This window comes from Scyliorhinus torazame, chromosome 3 (assembly GCF_047496885.1).
Source record: "Scyliorhinus torazame isolate Kashiwa2021f chromosome 3, sScyTor2.1, whole genome shotgun sequence".
In the NCBI taxonomy this organism is placed as follows: Eukaryota; Metazoa; Chordata; class Chondrichthyes; order Carcharhiniformes; family Scyliorhinidae; genus Scyliorhinus; species Scyliorhinus torazame.
In genome coordinates this window covers 110174656-110185246 of record NC_092709.1, presented here as the reverse complement: position 1 = coordinate 110185246, position 10591 = coordinate 110174656, and the positions used below count along the sequence as shown (strand labels likewise).

Genomic DNA, 10591 nt, shown 5'->3' with positions numbered 1-10591 from the left:
AGATGCTTTGAGCATCACAAAGAGGCCTCTCGCGAGTTTAAACGGCATTGCCGCATCATCAAGTCAGGTACGACAAGGGCATTAAATCTTGCCCAATGTTTCGATTCCCTCCAAATTGTTGGTCAGTTTATCATGTTTCTCTGATAGACTCAACAAAACTAAAAAATTCACTATATATCTGCTGAAGTTCATTGCATGTTATGAAATTGCTGGATGTACAAATTTAATGTAAATTAAACGTGTTGCAGCCATTAGCGTTGATAACTAAAATCAGTGTCAATAAAGAAATAGTACTGGAGAAATGAATGTGACTCGATGATGATGCATTCCCTGGCTCCAATGACCTACATACTAGGGTTTTAAAACAGGTAGCTGCAGAGATAGTGGATGCATTGGCTTTGATCTTCCAGGTCACCTTAGATTCTAGAACAGTTCCCAAGGATTGGAAGGTAAGAAACAGAATTCTACTGCTTAGGAGGGAGAAAGAAGACAAGGAACTATAGGCCAATGGCCTGAGTTCAGTCGAGGGCAAAATGCTCCAATCTATTAATCGAGAAGCAGTAACACCGTACTTAGAAAGTCATACTGTGACTAAGGAGAATCAACATGGACTTACGAAAGGGAAGTAATGTTTAAAAAATCTGTTAGGGCAGAATTTTACAACTCCGTTGTGGCGGGGGCAGGGCTGGAAAATGCATCAAGCCATTCAAAACTTGATTGACTTTGGTGGAACTGGAATATCCTTAAAGTTTTTTGAGGATGTAACTCGTAGAATGGATCATGGGGGAATCAGATGATGCATTATATTTGGATTTTCAAATCTTTTTGGTCATTAGACAGTTGGGACTCCTGGGATTGGCATGCATTGAGAACTGGTTAATGGGCTGGAAACAGAGAGTAGGACTAAACAGGACATTTTCAATTTGACAGGTTGCACTTATCGGGATTTGGTCCTCAGCTCTTTTAATGGCTTAGTTTTGGATTTGATTTGATTTGATTTATTGTCACATGCATCGAAGTACAGTGAAAAGTATTTTTCTGCAGCCGAGGGAACGTACACAGTACGTACATAGTAGACAAAAGAATATTTCTGTTCAATCCTGGGCCCCGGTCACTGTCCATGTGGGGTTTGCACATTCTCCCATAACCCAAAGATGTGCAAGGTCGGTGGATTGTCCACGCTAAATTGCCCTTTATTGGAAAAATAAACGACCCGAATGTTAACCGCCAAACTATGCATAAGAGATAAAAGCTGGAAGTACCTGGATCTATTTCCAACATTTCTATGTTTTACATTTAGGATTCCCAAGATTTTGCGGTTCTTATTCTGTTACTGGAGTGCAGTCGGGTATTAAAAAAATTAATGTCACGCGTGCTTCAATTTTTATCCGTGTGGAAACATTCCCAACAAAAAAAGTTATTTTGATGCTAGGTCCAGATGCCCGGTTGCGTTTGTTGACACAATGTAGCAGCGTCGCAGGGAACTATTCCGGTGTCTTTGCAGCGCGTCGAAACCTGAGACGTTGGCTGGAATCGACTTTTTGTGTTTGTCCTAGCGAAGCCCCCGTCGTGCCGGGAGGCGGGTGTGCTGGGGCAGGGGATTGGCTGATTGTGCGGAGCCCGGCGGCAGGAGGAAAGGTTCGGCTTGGGGAAGGAGAAACTTTCGAATCGTCCGGGCCACGTTCCAACCGAGCAGTAAGTCTGATTGGTATCGAGCGGGCGCCGGGCTGCGGCCAGGGCCCGAGGCCTGCTCATCCCAGCCGCCCAGTGCATTGCTGTAGCGCCTGTGTAAAGTTTGTGTCCCGGCTGTTCGTCGGGGGCCTGGTGAACTCGGTCGTCTTCCTTTCCGCGGTATGTTCACCTTTTCTACAAAGGGTCAATGCATGCAGACCCTGTGGATATCTTGCCCGGGATCACATTGAGTGTACAGCACGGGGACAAGCCATTCACCCAGCCGGACTCTGTCGGACGTTTATGCTCCGCACGAGCCTCCTCCCAACCCTCTTCATTTCTCCTGGTCTGTCGCCTACCCCTTTCCCCCTCATGTGTTTATCTAGCTGCCCTTTAAATGCACCCGTGATATTTGCCTCACCTACCTGCTGTGATGTTCCACATTCTGACCATTTTTCTCAAAGACTTCTTGAGATTACCCCTCAGACTCCTCATCCCGAGAGAAGCCTATTCAGAATTCCTGATAAGTATATCTTCTCATTTCAGGTGTGAATCTTTTTGCACCTTCACAAGTGCATCTAGAACCTGTTATAATATCGAGGGCAGAATTCTGCCGCAGGAATACTTGTATGTTGGTGTAGTCTTGTCCTGGGTAATGTGTTTTACAATTTTATAATTTTTCTGTTGAATTAAATAAAATAAGAAATAGGAGCAGAAGTAAACCCCTTGCACCAAGACTCCATAGTCAGCACCCTTCCAATTGATGCTAGATCAGTTGTTAATTTGAAATCTGAGATAGATAAATTGTTGTATTAAGGGATACGGGCCAAAGACGGGTATATGGAGTTAGGCCACAGGTCAGCCATGATCTCTTTGAATGGTGGAGTAGGCTCAAGGGGTCGAATGGCCTAATCTTGTTCCCATGTTTGACCACTACCATCTAGAATTAGAAGGTCAGGGGCAGCAGATCCATGGGAACACTACCACCTGGAAGTTTCCCTCCAAACCACACACTATCCTGACTTGGAAATATATTGCAGTTCCTTCACTGTCGCTGAGTCAAAATCCTGGAACTCCCTCCTGAATACTGTGGATGTACCTGCACCACATGGACTCCAGCAGTTCAAAAAGGCAGCTCACCACCACCTTCTCAAGGGCAATTAGGGATGGGCAATAATTGTTAGCCTGTCAGAAAAGCCCACATCCCTTGAATGAACATCATGGATGATGTTTGACCTCAACTCCACTTTCCTGCCTGATCCCCTTAATTCTTCCAGAGTCCGTCCCACCGTCCATCCATCCCACGGTACATCCATTCCACCGCCCATGGACTATATTCAATGTCTGAGCATCTACAGGCCTCTGGCTAGAGAAGTTTAAAGATTCACAACCCTCTTAAGTGAAAACATTCTTTCTCGACTCAATCTTAAAGATCGAGACCATGTTCTTTAGTTCTGGACTCTTGGGGCCGGGATAAAACAGTCTTCTCTGTCTACCTATCAAAGCCTCAGAATATTTTATGCTTTAAGGAGATCACCTCTCATTCTTCTAAACTCCAGAGGACAGCCCTCTCATCCAGGGATCAATCTAATGAATCTTTGCTGCATCTCCAAGGGAAGTGTATCTAACCTTAAATATGGAGACCTGAACTGTGCACAGTACTCCTGGTGACGTCTCATCAAAGTGCCCAGAATGATTGTGGCAAGATTTCTATTCTCGTACCTCTTTGCAATAAAGGCCACATGCCATTTGCCTTCCTAATTGCTTGCTATACCTGCATGCTCCCGGTATGAGCACACCCAAGTCTCTCTGAATATCAACATTTAAAAGTTTCTCACCATTTAAAAATAATCTGATTTTCCATTCTTCTTGTCAAAGTGAATAACTCTCATTTCCCCACATAATACTCCTTATTGCCACCACTCAATTAACCCATTCATGTCTCTTTGCAGCCTTTCCTGGATTGTCCTCACAGTGTATGGTTCCATCTAGCTTTGTATCATCAGCACAGTTGGATACATTACTTTTGGCTCCTTCATCAAAGTTATTAATATAAATTGTAAATAGCTGAAGCCCAGCATTTGATTCTTGAGGCATTCCACTAGTCACAGGCTGCAAATTTGAAAATTCCCCACTTATCCCTCCCCTGCTTCTGTCAGTTACCTGATTATTCCATCCATGCTAATGTACTATCCTTACCTCCATGAGCTCTTGAGTAATAACTTTTGACGTGGCACTTTGTTGAATGCCTTTTGGAAATCCATACCTACTACATCCACTAGCTATCTTTTATCTATCCTACTGGTTGCTCACTTAAAAAAAACTCTTGCCTTAATTTTCCTTTATAAAGTCATGTCGAATTTGCCTAATCATATTATGATTTTCTAAGAGTCTTGGTAATGCCTCCTTAATAATGGATTCCAGCATTTTTAAATGACCAATGCCAAGTTAACTGGCCAGGAATTCTCAGATTTTCTCTCTCCTTCCTTTCTTGAATAGTGACCAATGATGCTATAGTTTCTACTTCCCAATCTGCTGGGACTGTTCCAGAATCTAGGGAATTTTGGAATTGCAGACAATGCATCCACAATTTTGCAGCCACCTATGTCAGAACTCTAGGTGTAGGCCATCAGTCCCAGGGGGTTTGTCAGCTTTTAATTTCTGCAGTACCTTTTCGTCACTAATAATAGTTCCTGGGTGGGATTCTCCCATTCGGCGGCAGTGTGTCCACGCCGTCGGACACGCCATCGCGTTTCACGATGGCATGATTGAGCCGCTGGGAATACCGATTCTGGCCCCTATAGGGGGCCAGCATGGCGCTGGAGCGGTACACGGCGCTCCAACCTCCCATCCCGGCGCGAACTGTGCGCTGTGGCATCCGCGCATGTGCAGTGGCGTCGGCGCCAACCCGCGCATGCGCGATGGTCTCCCTCAATATGCCGGCCCCGACGCAACATGGCGCGGGAGTTCAGGGCCCGGCGCGGCAGAAAATAGGCCTGGGGAGCGAGAGGCCGGCCCGCCGATCGGTGGGCCCTGATCGGAGGCCCCCCCAGGGTCGGAGCCCCCCCACCCGCACAGGCTCCCCCAGACCCTGCGCGCAGAGTTCCCGCCGGCTGCGACCAGGTGTGGACGGCGCCGGCAGGACTCTGCCTTTTTAGAGCGGCCGCTCGGCCCATTCGGGCCGGAGAATCGGCGGGCCGGCCGCGTACAGTGGCCTGCACCATGCGCGCCGGCGCCAATGGCGCTGACTCTCCACTCCGCGGAGAACCGCATGCCAGCGTCAGGGCGGCGTGGCCCGGTTGCGGGGATTCTCCGACCCGGCCCCCGGGCTGGGAGAATCCCGCCCCCTTACTCTCATTAGAACTTGGTTCCCAATTGATTTTGTTATGCGTTTTGAAGACGGAAACAAAACATTTGTTTAACATTTCTGCCATTTTCTTATTCCCTATTATTATTTCTCCGGTTTTGGCTTTTAAGGAACCAGTGTTCACTTTAGCTACTCTCTTCCTTTTTATATGCTTACAGAAGTTTAGTACTATTCTTCGTATCATTATAAGCCTCTATTAATCTAATATTGTCCTCAACCTCTTTAATCAGCCACAGATGGATCACATTTCCTGGGAAATCTTTTGTTTTTCAGTGAAATGTATTTTCACTGTGAATTTTGAATTATTTCTTCAAACATTTCCCACTGCTTATCTACCACCATACCTTTTTAATCTTTTTCTCAGTCAGCCTTAGCGAGCTCAGCCCTCATTAAATTTAAGACTCTCGTTTTGGACTTACATATGTCACTATCAAACTTTGTGTGAAATTCTATGATCACTCTGCCCGGTATAACCCTTTACTATGAGATTACTAGTTCACCCTGTCACGTTGCAAGATTTAAAATAGCCTCATCACTGGCTGGTTTGGCAATGCTTTGTTCCAGGAAACTGTCTTGAATGGATTCCATGAGCTCGTCTTCCAGCCTGCCTTTGTCAATTTAATTTATCCAGTCTATGAAGATTGAAGCCCCCCATGGTTATTGTATTACCTTTGTCACAAGTTCTTATTTCTTGTTTAATACTTTATCCAGTGGTATAGCTGCTGTTAGGAAGCCTACAAACTATTCGCACTAATGATCTCCATCCAATACTAATTCTAACTCCTGACCTTCTCTCACAAGATTCTTTGTCACTCTAAAACTAAAGACTTACTATACGCACAACTGCAGAATGATGGTAATAGAGAAAATAGGATGTGGTTGTGATGGTTATGTTCTTAAAAATTCTAATTGCAACAGCAACTTAGAGATTGCTTCTTCTTAAAACAGAATTCTTTGTTTATGGTAGACAAATAGGTAGAAAGCTATACTGCACTGTTTTGTAGCAGCACATGGATTAAGGCATGGGACTGTGGTAAAACTTGCCACAATTACTTTTAAGCAGTGTTATTGCCTGGAAATCTCCTCATTGAGCATGGAAGTTCAAATTTGAAATTAATTTTCTCTTGCTCACCCAGTGCTTGGATTGGATTATGGAGAACTTCTTACTTGAGTTCTTGTGCTTCTCAATACAATTTATACAGGTCTTTTTGTGTAACAAAACTTACTTTCAATAAAAAAAAGCAATAACCAATCTGCACATTTCATATCCTCAGGATGCAGGAAAACATGACATCAATTGGTGTACAGCAAAATCCCAGGAGCATCTATTAAATTAATAAACCAATGATCTATTTTAGTAGTGATTGAGGGGTAAATGTTGGTCAGGACGCCGGGAGAATTTCCCTATTCTTCAAGTTGTGCCAGTAGATGTTATACATCCATCTGAGAGACAGGTGGGGCCTTGATTCCACCTCACCTAAACAATGGCAGCGATTTTGTGCTGTCTGCCCATTAATTGGCAAGCCATCCCAGATGGATGCTGAGAATGGCTGAGCACGGCCAGGGAGCATCGGAAGAGGATGGGTGGCGAGAAAGAGGAGGGTGCAGGCTGAAGTTTCTAATGTGTTCCCTCAAAGGAACAGCTGCTGTGGAGCTATCTCAGGGAGCAGTTTAAAAAAAAAAAATTGCAATGGAAAAATGTTGTGAACAGTGTCTAGGCAGCACGTTCAAGCTCAAACCTCAGTCCCCAGGTACCTTTTACTTCATCCCTGACATTTCAGGCTGCCCTAGATTGTGGTTGAAGCAAAACTGAAACACCAGCTGGTCAATTTGCCCGAACCGCCAACTGTAAAAGCAGATGGGCCACGTAAAACATTGTTCAGTTTGCCCCTTAATGGGCTAAATTGCCTGCTTGATCGTGGACCGAAATATTGCACGGGTGGGCGATTGAATTCGGGAACCATGCCGGAAGTAATTTTACAAAATGTTAAGTTCAGCCAGTTGATCGCGCGGCCAACCCCTGAATGTAAAATTCTGTCTCTTTTTCTCTCTCTCTCTCTCTCTCCTTCACTCATGACCACAATTTGCAAATGTGCATAAACCTTTGTGTGATTCTTTGAAAAGTCTGATTATTTATGCTTGGTCCATCATTGAGGAAATGTTTCTTTTGTGCAGGTGCGTAGGCTGAAGGATACAAAATGAGCCTGCGAAAGCAAACGCCCAGCGATTTTCTAAAACAGATCATAGGGAGACCAGTGGTGGTCAAACTGAACTCTGGAGTGGATTACCGAGGTAATGTATATTGGCCCACTTAGATTCTTGTGTGCTGGATTAAAAAGACCAGTTGTAATGGACACCTCTTTTAAGAGAAGAAATAAACTTAATGGAATTACCTTGCAATCATCAGAGCGTTCCTGCTGCTCAGAATATTTAAGTTGTGCTTGTCCTCTTTCTTTGGTGCATTGTGGATATGGAAACTGAAGTTGAAATCTTCAGTGATTTTGTACCAAATTTATCTGCTATAAATATACAAGACAGATTTGTTTTGTTTTCACCTTTCCTCTTTTCCTGCTCATCTTTCCCAATGGAGATAAGGAACTGTCACTTAGGTAAGATGTTAACAAATGAAGGGTTCATGCCCAAGTGTCAGGTGAAACTAGCAATCTTCCATTTTATAATGGGAATGAGTTCAATTTTAACCATCTATTTTAGGGAGTAAGGATGCTTTTAATTGTATGTTTTATTCTGGTGTAATATAAGGAGTGTATTCGCATTGTCACTCGAGGTCTATAGATTGTGGCAAAAAATTTATTGTACCATAAAATCCACATTTAGTTCTAATGTACAGTAACTGTTATATATAACTCAGTATTGTAACCAATTATATTGAGCATTCACATACTGGGTTTTAATAAATTATAATTGCGGTTGTCCCATTTTACCAGGTGTTTTGGCTTGTCTGGATGGGTATATGAATATAGCATTGGAACAGACAGAAGAATATGTAAATGGTCAGCTTAAGAACAAGTACGGAGATGCATTTATTCGAGGCAACAATGGTAAATTAATTTTTTTTCCGAATAGAATATGATTCTCTCTGCTTTATGTTAACACATATGGTGTTAATTCTGTACCAAGGCTTTTGAAAAACTCCTATTCCTGTGACTCATTTTACTTGTCTTCCACTCTTGTGAATGTGGGTCTACGTGCATGTCTCTCTTATGCCCCCCACCCCCCTCCTCTCTCTCTTTCTCTCTCTCAATCTATATTTTGTTCCTGTATCATTCTGCTTCTTTCTGGAAGAACAATAAGATGCTTGCTTTTAAATGTGATGCTGCTGCGATCTTGGTAAGAGTGACCGTGGCTGTGATTATGAGCTTTGCTATGATAGGCACACTTACCCATTCATGCCACTTTATCAGATCCCTTTCCTGGATGTTTTATCTAGTCACGTTATGAAGTTTGCTATTAATTGAGTCATTTGGGGAGTTTTATTTTTCTTTCCCTTTTTCTTCGAGGATGACATTTTCAGAGACATATCCTAACGCTTATGTCTACTTGCACCACCGAGCCACAGCCCTTTCCTTCTGGATTTATCCTTTTCCTTCTGTATTTTATCAGTGGTACTGTGTGTTTGTTTAGAAGTCTTCCCAAATTGTACTTTCCATTTCCAATTTTAAATCAAAGTATTTAAATTATTCAAAATATTCATAACCACTAATTAAACTCACATCAGACTTTATCAAGCATAATGGCTGCCTAATTAATGTGCTGTTCTGAGGTCCTAATGAAGAACCTTGGACCATGTGAGAAGTTACTCTTTGCAAAATATCCAATAATACAAAGCTTATTTGTAAAATAAAATATGGGGAACATGGATCTTTAGAAACCGAGAGTCTGATAAATGTGATACTGTTCTGGCAGTTTAACTATCCTGTTTATCTCTTTCCCAAAGTAATACTTGTTTAAAAACCTCCCGCAGGAAAATAAGCGAAACTAGTCTTGACTAATGTCATCTTCATTGTTCTTCCTCATCTCCAACTTCCCAATCAGTTTAGTCAGCAACAAAGCATTTAATGTTTACAATGGTATAATGAATGCAGTAGGCTTGTCACAATATTGCCTTTACATTGATGGTTTAGAAGAAAGATGCACGACTGTGGTGTGGCTGGGATATTTGCTGAAGTTTAAGGAATTATTTTGTTCCATCTGACCCTTGTGTTAACCACAGTATTGTCCTCTGTGTTGAATAGTATACATGAACTGGTGTTTAGATTGTTTATCTTAAACTAGAGAATCCTTACAGTACTTTTTTCTTTTTCCTTTCAGTGTTGTATATAAGCACACAGAAGAGAAGACTTTAGATGATGTTTTGCACCGAGTTTTGTTTTTTATTTAAAAAGACAAAAAATGTTTTTATTCTTGTTTTTTTTAAGGAAAAGGACATGCTAGTTTAATAATTCTTTCCAATTTGGTTATCTACAGTACATAGTTTTTCATGAATATGAACTATTGATTTACATTTTCTGGAAGATTTTGTCTTCATTTGCTTTATTTCAGAAGTGGATAATGGCTATGATGTATGTATGAAAACACAAAACTTCCCCAAAGCAAGCATAGGCATGTTTTGAAATGTTTGGCACATTTAAAGCTGTTTATGGAGAAGCTACAAACATTGCGAATAAAGGACTTAATATACATGTCTCACTTCGTTTAAGTTCAATATCACTACAGTAGAAATATATTAAAAATAACCTTTTAACCAAAGGGTAGCAGTGTGTGGAAGACTTCTGTTTGCAATTTATAGTAAAATCATAAATGCTATATCTATTCATGGACTTAAGATTTTGGTTTGAGTAGCAGCAATCTTCCCCTTTGGCTATTTGTGTCTGTTAATAGTGGGGTTATCTTACACAGGATTTTGTAACAGAATAGATAATCCTCACTGTGATCTAATGGTTAGCTTGTAGTTCTTCCATAAAATCGTACAGCACACGAGGCCATTTCACCCATTGTGTCTGTGCTGGCTCTTTGAAAGAGCTATCCAATTTGTCTCACTCTCCTGATCTTTCCTCATAGACCTATGTAAATGCAGTGCCACTAAATTAAAGAAGAGTTCGTACTTCGAGCCACAGATTTTGGATGCAGAGCAGGAGAATATATTGAGTCCCACGTAACTGATATATTCAAAGCACCAGCAACTTGGGAAAATGGGTTATTTTCTACAGCTGAGTCCTATATGGAACATCCATAGAATCCCTCCAGTGCAGAAAGAGGTAATTCGGCCCATTGAGTCTGCACCAACCCTCTGAAAGAACACCCTACCTAGACCCCCTGAAAGAACACCCTACCTAGACCCACTCCCCTGCAACTCCACCGAACCGTTTGGACACTGAGGGGCATTTTGGTATGGCCATCCACCTAACCTGCACATCTCTGAACTGTGGGAGGAAACCGGAGCTCCCAGAGGAAACCCACGTAGATACGGGGAGAAAGTGGAAACTCCACACACAGTCACCCAAGGTTGGAATTGAACCAGGATTCCTGGTGCTG

At 42.4% G+C, this 10591-nt stretch overlaps 1 protein-coding gene across 2 annotated transcripts; it reads left to right on the top strand.

Annotated features, from left to right (window-relative positions):
- Nucleotides 1-1520: 1520 nt before the first annotated feature.
- lsm6 (LSM6 homolog, U6 small nuclear RNA and mRNA degradation associated) lies at nt 1521-9745 on the top strand. 2 transcript variants are annotated; one of them, XM_072496111.1, is made up of 4 exons: nt 1521-1695; nt 7214-7330; nt 7984-8097; nt 9368-9745. In XM_072496111.1, exons 2-4 carry the CDS (start codon nt 7237-7239, stop codon nt 9400-9402), a joined length of 243 nt encoding a protein of 80 aa, XP_072352212.1. In that variant the 5' UTR covers nt 1521-1695; nt 7214-7236; the 3' UTR covers nt 9403-9745. The 2 variants fall into 2 exon arrangements, with proteins under 2 accessions (XP_072352212.1, XP_072352213.1); XM_072496112.1 differs by having other exon boundaries at nt 1693-1851.
- Nucleotides 9746-10591: the final 846 nt, after the last annotated feature.